Source organism: Eptatretus burgeri, chromosome 3, assembly GCF_056783735.1.
Source record: "Eptatretus burgeri isolate ZD-2024b chromosome 3, Ebu_testis_v1, whole genome shotgun sequence".
NCBI classification, from domain to species: Eukaryota; Metazoa; Chordata; class Myxini; order Myxiniformes; family Myxinidae; genus Eptatretus; species Eptatretus burgeri.
This window is the reverse complement of record NC_140963.1, coordinates 66,401,545-66,419,195: the sequence shown is the minus strand read 5'-3', so window position 1 is coordinate 66,419,195 and position 17,651 is coordinate 66,401,545. Positions and strand designations below refer to the sequence as shown.

At 41.1% G+C, this 17,651-nt stretch overlaps 1 protein-coding gene across 1 annotated transcript in view; it reads right to left on the bottom strand.

Moving 5' to 3' along the window:
• Positions 1-17,651, bottom strand: part of INVS (inversin) — a 671,909-nt gene that overhangs the window by 522,626 nt on the left and 131,632 nt on the right. Inside the window, exon 3 of the mRNA XM_085873805.1 lies at positions 144-282. Within this exon, the coding sequence (XP_085729931.1) occupies positions 144-282 (139 nt within the window). The remainder of the gene's footprint in view (positions 1-143; positions 283-17,651) is intronic.

The window sequence follows — 17,651 nt, the reverse complement described above, 5'->3', positions numbered from 1 at the left end:
CGTTATGAGATGATAATGAGTCTAAGATGTAAAAAAAAAGAAAAAAGATCACATCACATTAAATGGGTGATTGATAATTATCTGAAAAATTCAATTAATTAACTCCAAATTTGAAACAGAGATTAAATGGAACTTAGGCATACCTGTTATTAGCCGCTGTAACAAAGCTTTCTGTCCATTAACAACTGCCGAATGAACTGGACTGCTCAAATACAGACAAGGAAGTGATGGGCTGGCACAGTCTCGTCTTTGTGTTAATGGACGTCGCTGCAAAATGTGATCCTGTCAATAAAAAGTAACACATTTTATAAACAATAATACAACACACAACTTGATTTTATTAAACTGATCCAAGGCTAAGAGTGGAGCTTGCACAAAAATTGTTTGGAGGAAAAGGACTTTGGAAGACATCAGTGAATTCTCCATGAATTACAAGGACATTTCGACATACAATGGACAAATACATACTCCATGAATTACAAGGAAATTTCGACAGACAATGGACAAATACATAAAGTATAGTGGATTTGAACCTAGGTTTACAGTATCATGGGTCATCAGTTCAAATGGGAATGCTAAATAGGCAATTGACCAGAGCAGAAGAAAATGTGTTCAAGTGGTGCATGCCGCTGGCAAAGAGGATTTGCAGTTGGATTATCTACAAAACTGCCTTGCAGCTAAATTACACTGAATATCCTGCTCACAGTGCTGAAACCTGCAGCATTACAATTACTTAACAACAGGGCAGTATAGATTTAAAAAAAAAAACCTTATTATTTTAAGGTGCTTTTATGTTGAATTCCACTGCAAAATTCCCATACTGCTTCAGCAGAACTTAAAATGTTAATTCATTGCTTTAAAGCACAATTAATAACACACCTCAATGATGTGTCGGAAGAAAGCATATTCAGCAACAGCTCTTGCCTCTGATATCCAAATTCAGCACCTTTCCTGAAGCATTCATCAACTTATGCCCTTTAAGAAACTGCTATAATGGTAAAGGATCATTGTTTTGTGAAATTTACGAGCCACAGCAATATACATAACAAAGGGCAGGTTTATAAGTTTTGTCTCGATTGAACAAAAAAGGCAAAAAAATAACAAACAAAGCAATCTTCAAATTGGACCTGGCATCACGAATATCCATTAACCCATTATTTAAGTTCACACACAAAATACATAAGCTGGTCAACATTTAAAATGTGACTTTACAAAACATGAAAAAGTTTCTCTTCAAGTAGCCTATGACAATAAAGCCATTTATCAGACCTGGCAAATTAAAGGGCCATCTACAAACTAGATGTTCAGGTAAGAAAAATAATATAAATAGCCAATAGGTAAAGAAAGGGTTGTTCAATCAATACGAAGATGATAACTTGTTTATTTACTTTCATGGAAGAAAATGGCCGGCGTTTACTCCAGACTTGACTTGGATCCTTTGATTTTGGTCATAATGGTGCACACAAGTTTCATCTTGTTAAGGAAAATGCTCACTTCCCAGCAGAAATTATTTTTAACAAATTACCACTCTCACATAAAATAAGCAGACCTCTATGTGCACCAGATGAAGTTATAAATCAGTGACGTTAATTTGTAAAAAAAAAACAAACACGTTAATCAATTGAATAGCACTTGAAAAGTTGTGAGTGAAGACTCTCCCCCCCCCCCCTATCTCTCTCTCCTCAGCTGTTTTCTCCACCCACACTGCCTCCTTCAAAAAACATCACAAACACACACAATCACGGACAATGGCAAGCTAGCGAGGGGAAGAGGATTAAAGGCCATGTAACAATATGCATGATGGAAATGAACATCCCTTCAAATCAAGGTGAAGAAAACTGTTATGTGGCGTTATCTGCTTCTGAAGGATTGAAAAATAAGTAAATTTGGTGTACTATTAAATTAAACAGCTAAGCAAAACGTGAAAGCAGGAAATTATGACAATTGATTTGAGATTTGCCTTGAAAATGCCTGGGCTTTCCATCAGTGTATGTTTGCTTTGCTGATGAACAACATATGATTGTGTTAATCACGAGAATAATCACCTAGCAATCCCTATAGAGTATGTTCATAATGCTGTATATCTCCAGAATTTTTGTGCAACAGGCACCAGCCTGACCACACTCCACTGAGGTACAATGGTCTCAGGTTCAAAATCCTCAAAGGACACAAATACAAGTTGAGAGGAGCAATACACAAATTCTCAAAACAAATCCATGCTCTCTACAGCATTTGCAATCTTCGTTAAGCCAACCTGCATTACACATCTTTGGTAAGTATGACTCAAACTCATTGCCACATATGATGTCACGGCTTTAGGCACTCCAACTAGGCAACTATTTATGCAATTTTTTTTTTAAAAACCATTATAATAAGTGTGTGTGTGTGTGTGTGTGTGTGTGTGTGTGTGTGTGTGTGTGTGTGTGTGTGTGTGTGTGTGTGTGTGTGTGTGTGTGTGTGTGTGTGTGTGTGTGTGATTTAAACACCCCTTTGAAGATCATTAACTCATCTAATCATTTGAAAACAAAAACAGGCTTATCATTTGTCAGCCCACTCTCCCTCGCAGGAGTCTTAAGCCACCATTTGTTTCGACCTGCGAAAAATGCCTTTTCTTGGAACGAGGTACTCTCATGGAGTAATTAAAGTAGATAATCGAAATCTGTCTTCGGATTTGAGGATCGTAGCATATGGAGTAATTAAATGTCGAAATCTGAAAACTTAAAGAAATTAACAATTCTTATAATGGAGTGTATGTATGTATTTACTTTAAACAAGCAAGGCTGTGATCAATCCTTCTCCATATTTGGAAATTGCAAAAGCATTAAACTCAACTTTTTCTAATGTTTGGAAAATTATATTTAGTGAAGAAAAGATTAAGGAATGTGCCAAAAGAGTAACTTAATTTAGTACAGCAAAAATAATTAACAAGCAGGATAGCCGTGAAGGCTCCTGCGGCCATGGCTCGTTTATCCGTGGGCAAATCTCCTGAGTTAGGAAGGCAAAATAAATTAAATTGAAGATCAAATTAAAAGAACGATTAACAGAATGGGAGGATTAGAATGATTAAAGCAACGGGACAAATGAACTCCGAGTTCAAGAAGGAATTGTAAAATATTTTCATAATATTTTAATTAATTTTCTCTGAAAAATTGTATTTAATCCCCCCTCTCCCCTCCCTCCATCTTCTCTCCCCCCCCCTTTTCTCTCTCTCTCTCTCTCTCTCTCTCTCTCTCTCTCTCTCTCTCTCTCTCTCTCTCTCTCTCTCTCTCTCTCTCTCTGTATATTTTCTCTTCTCCCTCTCTCTAGAGTCTAGAGAGACCACCAACCTATCTGCGATTGGAAAGTGATCAGCCCATAAGCTCAGCTTCAATGCGGGAGATTCAAATGATCTTGAAGGCTTTGGTTTCCACGGTGTCAAGCTGACCAAGGTGAGGCAGGAGAGCCAGCCCAAAGGGGAGAGGAGTATTACATCAAGCTGTGGGTGAAGGCCTTGTCGTTGGACAGAAATTCAGGAATGCCAAGAAAGGAGTTTGTACGATGGAGGACACCAAATTTGTGATTGGCATTGGAGGCCAACTTTTAAATGTGGTTCACCCAAGAAAGATTATGGTTGATAGTATGACCGAGGAGTTTGAGGGACTGAACTTCCTCAGAGGATTGTTAACAAAGTGGAAGGGAGGGTTTGCCAGACAGGGCTTTTGGGGAGAGAGAGAAAGTCGGCAAGTATGCATGAAAACAGGGGAGGGGGGGGGGGTTCCCCATGGTCTCGATGTGATGAGTGATTTGGTGTTTTATGTGCTGGATTGTTGCTGATGGGCATGTTACGGATGGCAAGTCATAAAGTACTTTCTGAAAAGGGCACGTAGGTGTGGATGGAAGACGCATGATATTCAGTAACAAAACAGAGAATACTTTACTAAGAACACTCAGCTTTGTTGAGGTATCCAATAGAAGGCAATGTTTGACATCTCCAAGGATATTGAAATAGCGCAAAAAATCTGCACCTCGGATGGAGTATTTGCTGTCAGCAATAGTAAACAACTACAGAAATGAGTGACGTAAACTCAAATAAAGATGGAAGAGACGTTTTCCAAAAGTAGCAATAGCACTGTTGTTAGTGGCACGTAATGAAGATTCCTGTTGATCTTTCCATTTATCGGCAGACAGCAGCACAATGTTCACACCTCATCATTTCCCTGTGGCCGAAATGAGCACAGTATTCCATAGCGATGAGAATTAGCACTGAAGGTTACATTGTGCCAACACCAATCTGGAGTGTTCATGAAATGTGAAGACGAACGGTAGCATGAGGTATGGCATTTCTCTCTGTCCAAACAAGGGGTACACAAAGATGAGCACAACTGCTGTTGCACAGCCTGGATTTCCAGGGCGAGCTTTGTTCGGTCCGCCATTTCAGATTGTAACTGTGTGACGTGCTGTGGTGGAGGTGTCACATTAGCCATGGCTGGTGTAATTGTGTCAATGAGATGATAAGCCAGATCTGCAGCGGTGGGTAGTGCCAGTTCTGTATAAGCTTGAAGTATCGTGTGGATGTAGTGGTAGTAAACATGGCAAGAACAACTCAAGATGGAGCTACTGATCAAAGGTGGTGTAAAAGTCATTGAGAAGCTATAGCATATGACACAATAGTTGTGGGGGTCTTCAATCTCCTAAATCCTCAGCTGTAATGACTTGTTGAAAGAGGGAGTGATCAGAGGGAGTCCTATGCTTTATGAACACGGCCTTCAAAATTGTGTACGGTGCATTCATTGGAGGTTGCAGTGAAATATATCGCACCTCCATCACATACTATGGTGAGAAGGAGCCAACAATGCATTTTAATCGCTTCAACTCAGAAGTAATGTTTTGGGTGTCAAATTGAGCTTTGACTTGCATAAACCACAGCTGTGGGTCATTAGGCCAGAATGGTGGTGGCCTTATCGAAACTGCTGCCACTGATGAACCTGGTTGAGCATCTGAGAAGGGCTTGGCTGGCTGGTTGTTCCCGGCAACTGGTTGCATACTTGAAACTCCTTGTTCGTCCATTCCATTTGACACTCGCACTCATCGGCTGCACACTCGTGGGGTTTGGAATAACACTTGCAGGGCATGGGCTGAGGGAAGAAAAGCATGCAGTGGGAAAAGAGTAGGCCAGCATGGAAAATAATCAGCCTACAGCCTGAACCCCAGTTTGTTTTTCATGTGTTTTCTTTTCCTGTGTACCATGTGCCATGATTCAAGAGCAGTGGGTGGCTTGTGACAGTTTGGATAGGCCAAATTTCCTTGGGGATGCAACATAGCACAATGTGACTGCAGCATCATGGTGTTGATGTGGGTTGGAGAGCTGATTTCAATCATGTTTATTCCCAACTACAAAACTGTACCTTCCTAATGGTGGAATGTAATAGATAATGAGCTTGTATGGCAGATACTTGTTGCTTTAAGGTTGTGCAACATTTGCTGTTATTGGACTCAACCTGTGCCTTGCTGCCTCATCAAATTAAGGAGTTCAATTTTTATTCAACCAACTTAGCATGGTCACAAATCGATGATGTGGCAGTAATATCATCCTGAGGAGCCCACAATAAGGGTGAAATCTGCATCAGCAGCTCTGCTTTCATTTATTTGAAACCATAAATATCGGTCTTCAAAGACATGAGTGCCATATCGACACAATCCTAGTTTGGAGGTGAAGTCTTGGCATAATTTATGCACATGACATCAGTGTATTGTCACATTTAAGGTCAGAGTTTCTCCTTTTGTTATACATACAGATATTTCAATCGTACCTCCTGGCTGTAATCGTGAGTATCAGCCACAGATTATGTCTCACGTGGTAAAACCACATAATCCACGAAGAACAATGGTCTGCCTGCCACCCAGATTATTGTTCCCACGAATGCAAACCAATCGCTTGAGCAGGACTTTAGGTCCATTGGAGATCGGGGGAGCACTCGTTACGCTCCACACATTTCGACAGACATATATGTGTAACAAAAGGATTTTGTTGCCTTGCGGCTTGTTGAGTATTGTTGGGTTTTGTGGCCTTGCAGATTGTTGGGGTTTGTTGCCTTGCAGCTTGTTGGGTTTTGCTGACCCCATCATGCTGAGAACGAAAACTGAAGCTTTGGCAACTCATTTTGTCAAGTTCCACTCGCATGAAACTGAGTTCCGTGGGACCAAGGGATGCTCTGAATACAATGACTTTGAAGGGAGCGAGAACCAAACTGGGGGCGGCAGCTTTGGTGGGGCAGAAGGCCTGCAGTTGTGCCAATCGACAAGTGTTTGGGACGTGGCCTGGTGCCCTCTCCCCTCCCTCCATCTTTTTTGTGCCTTGCCTTACGGCTTGTTGGGTTTTGCCGACTCTATCCCAAAAAGGAAAGATAAGACTGAGAAGGAAAATACTGAGATAAAGCATACCCGGGCATACCCCAGAGGCCACATGGGTCTACACCGTCGCCACTTTGGCAACAGAGGGAGAAACAAAGCAGGAATAAGGAGACTGCTTGGAAAACGAGTCCTGGTTCCTTGCTGGGGTGAAGATGAATGCTTCCGGACTGGAGAGGCTCCATTACGCGGAGCACAGATAAGGAGATGGATTGGTCCATGAGTCATGGCTCCGAGCTGGGGTGAAGATGGATTTTTTTAATCCTGGGAAAGGCTCCGTTAAATGTTGCATGGATAAGGAGATGCCTTGGTCCATGATTTGTGGTTCCTTGCTTGGGTGAAGGTAGAAAATTCAGTTTTGGGGAAGGCTCCGTTAAACGTTGCATGGATAAGGAGATGGCTTGATCCATGAGTTGTGGTTCCTTGTTGTGATGAATATGGATGCTTCAGGACCAGGGTTCAGTTTTAGAGAGTCCTCCATTCAATCTTAGAAACTTGCAAGTGGAGATGATGACCAATGGTGGTGCACATGACAGTCATTTGTATACGTGCACCAAATCACAGCTTGAAACGCGCACCATAATCCAAATACATAACACTACAACCTTCACTGCACTCTACCTACCAATGCTACAACATTCACACAACTTCAATATGTCTTCATTATAACATTACCCAAGTTCGCTGCACATTAGCCATTGCCACCTCAACCACAACAAACAACCATGCCACGCCAACAACAAACCACCACACAACTCACTACCACACCACCTCTACCATAATCACTACCGATATCCACCGCCACCTTTGGAGTAGAGGGAACAATGGGTGCAATGTACCAATAACAGACGCTTTGGACCTGGACGTTCAGATGTCTAGCTCGAAGGACAAGTATGCGCAAAGCATCATTCAACATTCTATGGATAGCCCTTGCGGATTGCACTCAGCATAATTATGGTCCCCATTGGGGGTTCAGCACACATTTACACCCAAAGAGTGCAGCCAAAACCCCAGCACCATGTTAAGTATGGAGATCCATCTCATGTTTCGTCTGTAGGGCAAATGGCAGCATCTTCATGGCTGTGCTCTCGCATGGGAAGTACCGGTGCTGGGTAATGATGCGTACAGTAACGGGGGTACTATAAGACCCAGAAACTCCACCAAACGACCCGTCTGATCCCCATTCAGGCTCATCCCCTGCTAAGTGATGATGTGAACACCGCGTTCCACACAAAGAGAGCTCTTTCTTGGCTTGGTCAGCAATAGGTGGCAAGAGACGGAACTGAGCAGGTGGATTGGAGCTGTGGAACGGAGCTTGTAGGTTGGAGGGGCGAAACGGAGTTTGTGGAGTGGAGCACTGGGCGAGCGAGAGATCCGGGTGCCAGGCCGAGCACAGACATTAGGCCCAAGCCAATAAAACATTAACATTTACAGACCTCTTACACATAAGGAAGCATTTTCCTCACACTTTTTGTTTCATTTGTTTCTGTCTCACCTGCTGTGTACGCACAAAGAGTGATCACCCAGGCAAGTCCCAAATGGCTGTTGTTTACAGAGTGGCCCCCACAGACACGCACCTCATTTTCAGTTTCCTCCTTGCACTTCACTTGCAGCTCGCCCACACCCTCACTTGCATAGCCTCAGGCTACGCACCTTCGACACACCAGTATTCCTCCTCCTTACCCCCTTCTCAGTGTTTGGGCCGCACAGGTTAGTTTCTTATCATGTAATGATCATAACTACCAAGTTTGGTGAATTTCTGCACAACCGTTTAGGAGGAGATAGTGTGACGGACAGATCGACAAATTAGGAGGAGATAGTGTGATGGACGGACAGACAGGCAGAGAGACAGAGCTGATTATAATATCCCTTCGTTTGTTTGTTTTTAAAGCATGGGGACAATAAACGGGTTTGCATCTGTTATAATGTCTACTCCTATTCAATGCTTGTAACATAAAGATATTGACAATCAGGTAGTAGGCTGGTGTTGACTTTGTGGTTAGGATGGCTGGCTTGAGATCTTTAGGTCCTGAATTCAAACCCCTGCCTGCTGTTGAATTAACACCAGGTGGGGTTGACTCAGCCTGTCATCCTTCTGAGGTCAGTGAAACGAGTACCAGTGTACTGGTAATTGGGGCACAGCTGTGCTCTCATCCAATGCTACTTGCAGCTGTGTGCTGCATACGAAGGAGGAGGAGGAGGAATCAGGAAGTAAACAGGCAAACATATGGAGAGTTATTAACGTGTTGATAAGTTTTTATTGTTTCTTTTTTTCAATGTGAGATCTCACCTGAACCCCATTATATATTTATTCTGGAAGCTTGGGAGAACTTAATCCTCCATGTCAACTGTAAGTGTGGTGGTAAGGGTGAGAAAACTCTTGTAAATATCCCGATGAAGGTTGGAGAGCTTACTTGTTTTGTGATCTCAGCAACCTAAAAGAACAGTTTTTAATCTTTTTATGCCTTTTACTTTATCTGAAGGGAATTAATTTATTTGTTAATCTTCCACAAGCCTGTTCTTATCAATACATTCTATGGTCTTGTAAACAACTAAAAAAATTCCATGGACTGGTGATTGGATTGAAAATTAAATTACACATGGATACTCTCACTCACACCACCACGACAACCCTCCTCTCACTACCACCACTAGCACCTCAAAAATAAAATAATAAAATGCTCTGGCATGTATTCATGATACACCACCGTGGGATCAGCTCAAGGCTCATAGCATAGCTCAGAATGTACGTACTTGCCTTTTGAGTCATCTCGTCTGGGTTCAAATTCTCAACCCTGTGATAAACTGTCACCCTGGCTTTTTTTAATCAGACAGATGTTGCATCAATGAGTGCCAAGAAAGCTGTATGGATTTTGAAGATTCATCTTGTAACATTATAAATAAATATATTGTGATGTGAGGGCAAAATTCTATGAAGTATTCTCATCTCTTGATAAATTGTTTGCTATGAAAATAGGTTTGATTGTTTTGAAATGATTTTTAAAATAATTTGTCACCTCATTTTGTGCAGTACAAATAAGATGGTGAATATCCCATTCACATAATTGGGATAGTAATTCACCATGTCAGGATTTGAGATAAATAAATGTTAAGACATAGTTTTGTATTCAAGCTGTTAGGGTTGGTTGGAGAAGAGAGGAGGAAAAAGGAATTAACATATCTCGCTCATCTGGAATGTATTTAAAATAAGTGTCGAGAGGAGATTGGCAGCGAGCATGTACTGTTTAATTAGAGATGCGACCGGTATCTATTTATCATACTAATTGCTCTCCCTGTGTGCATCAAGAAAGCATGCACAGTGGTGTGTAATGCATGAATGGGAGGCTAGGAGAACAGACTAGCTCACTTATTGGTTCATCAGAGCGGGAAACTCAACCATGGGGGGGGGGGGATTAAAATCCCTGTAGATTTGTGATGAAAAGTGGCACACAAAAGTGTCAACAATCAGAACATGAAGTAGGGCTGCAACCTGGCACACGGGGTAGCATTTACCAGCTAAGACATTGATTAATACATGTTTGTCATGCGATATCTCCTTCCCAGTATTCACCACACTGCAATGATATCACAGGATGAGGTTGTTCAGCACATCAGTGAGGGATGATGGGCTGAATGGTCTCCTCCTGCACCAAAATTCTTTGTATATAACCACCTATACTGGTATAGTCCTTCTGCTGTTGTGGTACCTTCTGAATGCATGTATTCTAAGAAATCACAAAGTGAGTGGGCCTACATCAACACATGAATAGGACCCCTCACATACCTTGTGGACAATAAAGCAATGATCCTGTGTAGGAATGACTGGTACAAATTTTGCACATCTGATAGAGGTACATTGCACAATTTCTCAATCAAAATGGATTCAAGTTCCTTGAGGTACATCGAATGGGGAAATCTACTCCTCCACTTGTTTTTGAGAATTGACCAGAATGCCGCAATAATATTTAAATCTGGTGATTGAACAGGCCAGAGAAGATGTTTTACTTCGCTCTCATATTCTTCAAGCCAGGATTTAATATTTACATCAGTAAGTATTGGAGCATTGTCATCTTGGAAAATGGCACCTCCTTCAGGAAACAAATTTTTATCATTGGATGCAATTGGTCACTAAGGATGGCTTCATAGTCAATAGCAGTTACTCTGCCATGTACTGTGATACTCGGGACTCAATATTTCCATGAGAATGATTTCTAAATCATTGCAGAGTCCCCTCAAAGCTTGACTTTTGGTACAAGGCACTCAGGGTTGTCATCATCCTTGGGCTGTTTCCAAACATACTCCACCATTTTCTGGAAATCGGGTAAAGAAGGACTTATCTGACTATATATTACATTTCAACATTGCTCGTGTTGAAGCGGACTTCCTTTTTAAATGGTAGTTTGATAATCAATCTGCTCAAATGTAGTCAGTCTGTGGACTAAATGTATAAGAATTGCAGTTATATTAATGATTACACCTGCCAATTACTATTGCACCTGTTTTCAATTACTATTATTCATTTTTATGTAACTCATTTACTGGAACCTATAATCAAATGTATTTTATTGAAACTTGTATCTTCTTGCTTATTTTGTACTGGAGCTAACAGGCCTAATGCCATAGCATTCCTGTATTTTCTCTTAGCCTTTCTATGCACCCAATGCCCTTTTCTGCTGTTCCTCCCTGTCTTTCCCTCCCTCTGTCTCTCTTCTCTCTTCTCTCTTCTCTCTTCTCTCTTCTCTCTTCTCTCTTCTCTCTTCTCTCTTCTCTCTTCTCTCTTCTCTCTTCTCTCTTCTCTCCTCTCTCTTCTCTCCTCTCTCTCTCTCTCTCTCTCTCTCTCTCTCTCTCTCTCTCTCTCTCTCTCTCTCTCTCTCTCTCTCTCTCTCTCTCTCTCTCTCTCTCTCTCTGTGCTTAGATTTCCAATTAATGTACCTGCCATCTCCAGACAGGCCTTTCTAAAGATCTATGTGATGGTGACAGCCTGAATTTGTCCAGAATTGTTTTACTTGCAGCTGTACCCTTACCTTGCTTTTTAATTCATCTGTTGTTTTAACCAGGATGATAATAACTTTCTGGGATGTCTCTATCTCTCATGTGCATATTGCTTTAAACTGGCCCAGACAAGGTCAGATGTGTGTCATTATGACCCGGCTCCCCTCCTCCTCTTGATCTCTGTTCTTCTCCTCACCCCCCTTAACTTTACCCTACCTTTCCTTCGGTATTATAAATAAACAATTCCTAAAACTCCAATATAGCGAAGAACATTGTATGTATTACATCAATGCTCCTTCGTTTCGCGATATCACATATAATAAATATTCTCTGATTGAATTGTACTTTCCCTTGAGTAGACATTGAGTATTAAGAGTTCCACAACACTCCAAAATCCATTCCTTGTGTTCCATGCACCATTTTTTGTGGGACAATGCATATATATTTGAAAGCAAGAGATTGCTTTTGACAACTTTGCTATTATCTTCATTTTGAGCAACTCATGACAAGTTGTTTTGATAGATATTGGTCGGGTTAGGTGTGTATTCAGTTCTGCAGCCACGTTTCACAGCTGTTGTCCTGGGATTTTTAGTCACTATTCTTGATAAAGCACATCTGTCCCAATTATGCAGCGTACATTTCCAGCCACTGTTAGACTTCCCTGTACATGTTTTTCTTTATTTTTTTTCCACATGCTATCATTACATTGGAGATTGTGCCTCTAAATACCTTAAGAGGTTTTGAAGTTTCAGTCCTAGAACACCCAGCCCTGTGAGCATCTACAATTTGTCCCCTTTCAAAGTCAGACAGGTCTCAAATTATTGGCAATTTTTTTGTTGATAAATCAGTACCAGAAAAAGACCATTTATTTTCTGTAATATTAGCAACATTCGTTTCAGGAATAAATATATGGAATAAATATATGGAGTATGGAATAATCCACCCAGAAACTTACTCAAATGAAGTCAGTCTGTCGACTAAATGTAGAAGAATTGCAGTTAGATTAATGATTATACCTGCCAATTACTATTGCACCTATTTAATATGTGGAAGTCCCACAAACCTGGAGGTTATTGGAAGTGAAAAGGAGATTTGTGTTCCACAGTGTTCAAGTCTATAAGCCAATTTTAACAAAATAAAGATTTAAACGTAGTCAAAAACATGAATTCCAGAAGTATACCACCATTGACACAGGCTCTTAAACAACCCTATCTAACACATTACATTACTTCTTCGTGCTTCTTGTTTGAGCCCTTTATGACATCCTTAAAAACAGTAACTTTCCTGTTTCCCAGTAAGTTTCCTGTATCCAAACACACATAACAATATTCGATGCAGGAAACTTTAGCAACACATATATGAGGATCCAGTAATGTATATGATACGTTTGACGTATTCTGCACACATCGTATTCACTTTTACATCAAGCAAGTTGCTGTTAAGAGAAGAGAAGAGAATAATCAAGCCCTCAAACATGAAGATAATAAGCTGAATACAAAAAGAAAGGCTTGCAAAAGAACATAAAGGGAAAGATGGTTGGATTGGTGAAAGTGGTGAAAGAAAGCTAATAAAAGTGAAATTTCTGGCTGTACTAGGAAAAGGGGGGATTAAGAGAAACATTTATTCACCATAAGTAATTCACTTGGAGAGCCTTGTTTAGCAAAGAGGATTCGATTTCTCAAAAATAGCATGGGGAAAAGAGGAATTATTTCACCATTTATTAAAGTGAGTATTTCCAAAAAGGTAGGCAGGGATGGGGGATGTTTTTATGACGTACAAGGATGGGAGTACGGAAACAGATGAACCCTTTCTATTGCTTAATTTATGGCGTTACAGACAAATACAACCTGTCGCTTTGATGATTGGGAAAATAAAGGGGGGGGGGAGAAAGAGAGGGGGGCAGGTGCAGGGTGAGAGGGTGGAGGGGAGGCAGAGAGGATGAAGAGTGAAGAGCTAGGGGGGAGGTAGGGAGAGCGATACCTCACCAAATGTTGCTATTCACTGTGAAAGGTAGGGGTGAGAGAGATAGAGAGACAGAGAGAGAGAGAGAGACAGAGACAGAGACAGAGACAGAGACAGAGACAGAGACAGAGACAGAGACAGAGACAGAGACAGAGACAGAGACAGAGACAGACAGAGAGACTTTTATATACGTTTTTTATACAAGCTTAGAAAAAAAACAGTTACACATAAACATACAAAACAAGACATAATAAAAAGGTCAAGTACACAGCTAAAATGAAATGATAAGATCATTGTGGTCTACTTTACACAAAGCATTCCTGTGACACCATTTCTGCTTAAACAGTTCAAGATTATTAATATTTTGGTGAAAATAACACTCTGCACGTAATCTGGCCACGGCAAGGGCCTTAAAAAATACCCATCAGAGATGGGGAATCCCCCGCCATTGAAACATTTTTTCAAGATGGCCGCCCCAGTCGGCCATCTTGGATCTGGCCATGCCCAAAATCAATAGGGTTCTTCCTTTTCAGGTGGTACATGTGTGACCCAATTTTCAAATCGATATGGCGAACAGTTTATGAGTTATCACACTCACAGCTATAAATGTTGACACCCAGCCAGCCGGATGGACAGACGGACAGCTGGACGGACGGATAGACGGACGACCCGGGTGACAATAATATCCCCCTTTCGTCACACAGCGGGGGGTAATAAAAACATACCCATCAGAGATGGGGAATCCCCCACCATTGAAACATTTTTTTCAAGATGGCCGCCCCAGTCGACCATCTTGGATCCGGCCATGCCCAAAATCAATAGGGTTCTTCCTTTTCAGGTGGTATATGTGTGACCCAAATTTAAAATCGATATGACGAACAGTTTATTAGTTATCGCACTCACAGCTATAAATGTTGACGCCCAGCCAGCCGGACGGACGGATGGACAGCCGGACAGACGGACGGACAGCTGGACGGACGACCCGGGTGACAACAATATCCCCTTTCCGCCATGCGGCGGGGGAAAAAAACAGTTAAAATATTGTAATCAGCATCAGGGTTTGCAAGAAGTTTGGCTTTCCTTGTTTTATAGATTGCTAATTTCCCTTCAGCTATTATAAAATTGACAAGAGCAGCTTCAACATGACTTTTGGAATTTAACGGTAATCCAAAAATAAAAGTACGTAAAGAAAATACAATTTTCATATGACAGCACAATTGTGATAAAAAAAGTAAAAAGTGGGGTCAGTCTTGCACAGTAAACATAGGCATGATATAAATCTTCAGAGGCCATTCAAAAGGGCACAAAACAGAATTTAAAACATTAAAATGATGTAATAAAACATTCGTAGGTAAAATCATATGTATAATTCTCCAAGAGATATCACCAGTCCGTTTTACAATCGGTGGGACATACATGGCAGCCCATTGTGGGCACAGGGGGGACCCCGGAGGCAACATCCCCTTCCATCGGGATCCAAAACTATCTTTGCACACATTAGGATGCCTTGTGGTGTATGGTGACACAAAGGTGATACAGGCACTTTTTATCAACACGAGGAAGTGGAGAGGAAGACAGGATCACAGTTTCTGTTAATGCCAGTGATGATATACGCAACTATGGAAAGAAGGGGGAATGGATTGCAGGGACAGCGTTGGTGGTATCAAAATGGAGTCTCAAACTTCTGCAGGTACGCAGAACCTCCTGGACGAGCTGGGAAACGGTTTTCAAAGAGCGCATTCCAACGGTAGTCACAAAAAGCCCGACTGAGTGCCATGTTTTGTTCTCGTTCCGCAGATCTTGTATGAGACGTATACCGGAGTTTATGAAGCATTGTATGTAAGCACGTGATCGAGGTATGTTGGGAAAAAGTGCATTGTGGAAGATAGGCTCGTCGAGAAAGTTGTTGATGTTGTCGTGAGCCATATCAGCACTACAAGAGGTTGCCAGGCTTGCAACAGGTCTTGGTAAAACAAAGGCAATGGAGAGATGTTCACATGTTGCAAGTCCATGAGAGAAAGTTCCTGATTGAAGTCGAGCATGCCAGCCATTTTCAGCAAATGGTAAGCAGTGGGGCGCCATGGCAGTGATGCAGAAAAAAGAAAGCGGTGGACAGTGGCGACTCGAAAGGCCATCAGTCGGCTGAGAATGACACGATCTGCCATGACCACCATCTGCCAATGGAAGGTAAAGGACTTCAGGCTTGACCCAATGTTTGCCACCCCAGAAAAAATCAAGCAGATGTTTCTGGATTGTCAGCAGCAGTGCTTCAGGAGGATGTAGGGCAATCATTTTGTGCCACAAGGAAGCCAACAGGATATTTATCATGAGGGCACAACCTCTGTACGACAAGGTAAGTAATATTCCTCTCCACTTCTCCAGTCTTACTACCATTTTGCAAACTGTATTTAACCAGTTCTGAGCCATAAAAGCTGGGGTGCCAATGTACACACCTAGATAGCGGATGCCTTCCTTCTCCCACTGCAAGTTTCTGGGAAGATGATGCAAACCAACAGCCGGGGTATGGCCAATCCATAGAGCTTTACATTTGCTCCAATTTATTGTAGTTGTGCAAGCCGAAGAGAACTTTTCCAAGTCATTTAATAACATGGTGACATCATCACTATTACGCACCACGACACACACATCATCAGCATATGTTGAGATAACAATTGGCCTTTCAGTTGGCATCACAGGAAAGCCTGGTAGACTAGCATGAAGGCGATTTAGGAGGGGTTCGATACAGAGGGAGTAGAGAATGCCCGATAACAGACACCCTTGACGGACTCCTCTTCCATCCATCAATGGTGAACACAGGCTATTATTAACTTTAATGATGCTAAAAACATGATTATACAACAATGAGACTTGGGATATAAAAGTTGCCCAAAAACCAAACTGTTTTAAGGCGTAAAATACATATTAATGGCTAATAGAATCGAAAGTTTTCTCTTGGTCAAGTAAAAACAAGCCAGCATTCTGCTTTTGAAGAGCACAGACATCCCACAAGTCCCGAATTAAAAAAAAATATTATCATGAATAGACCGGTTTGGAATACAAAAAGATTGATCAAAATGAATTAAAAAGCTAAGAAAAGGCTTTACATGATTTACAATGGCCTTGGAAAAGATTTTGTAATCCGCACAAAGCAGAGAAATAGGTCTCCAATTCTGCAAGGTCTGGAGATCTCCTTTCTTCGGGATAAGGCACACGACTGCACGGTGACAACTTAAAGGTAACAAACCATCTTGTAAACTAAACTCAAAAACATCGAAAAGTGTTGGTCCAAGCAAATCCCAAAACGTTTTATAAAATTCAACAGGTAAACCATCAAAGCCAGGTGCTTTATGATCAAGAAGGTCACTAAGAGCTATTAAAAGTTCATCTCCAGTAAAATCTTGTTCTCAAGAGTGTTGTGATTCTTCCAATTGTGGTAGATTTTGGGTAAAATCAGACATTGCTCATTCATTACTTTTCTTTGTGATGAAAAGATTCTTGTAAAAATCCCGAATAAAACACTTCAACTGAGCATTGTCTTCGATATTCTTTTCCATCACTTGAACGTAAGCTTAACAGTGAACGATTAGACTTTGTAGTTTTTTCAAAGTTAAAAAAGTCTTTACAGCAAGTTTTTGAAGTCGACAGGCCTTTCACTCTGAGTCGGGTTCGCACTCTGAGAGCATCTTCTCTAATTAAACAATACAATAGGGCTTGTTTCTCATAAAGCCGCTGGCACCGTACATCCTTATCAATATTAATCATGCAATCTTGTAAAAAGAGGATTTCTTTCCTTAAAATACTTATCCGAGCTTGCTTTACATTAGTGAAGTTATTCCTATATTGCTGACAGAAGACTTGGATTTGTGCTTTTATATTATCCCACCATTAACAAAATTTGTAAAATCGTTCTGTGATTATAGAATTCGAAGCCAAATTTTTTTAAAAGGTGATTTAAAAAAGGAATCATTTGAAAGAGAGGTGTTGAAAGACCAATGAGAAGTATTCCTCTGAAGACTCGGAGAAGAAAGACGCATTTTAATTAAAAAAAAAACGATCAGAAAAGCCAGAGGGGATAATGTCAGTAAAACTTACACGATTTAAAAAGGAGAGACTCATGTAAAATTTATCAAGCCTTGCAAGTGACATGTTATTTTACAAGCAACGACACCAAGTAAATTGTTGGACGTTCCCATGCTCTAGTCGCCAAACATCACCAAGATCATGTTGTAACAAGAGAGTGGACAAAGGCCTAGAACTATCTGGGTGAGGTTCAGGGCTGTTTCGATCTCTGACTGGATCTAATGTACAAT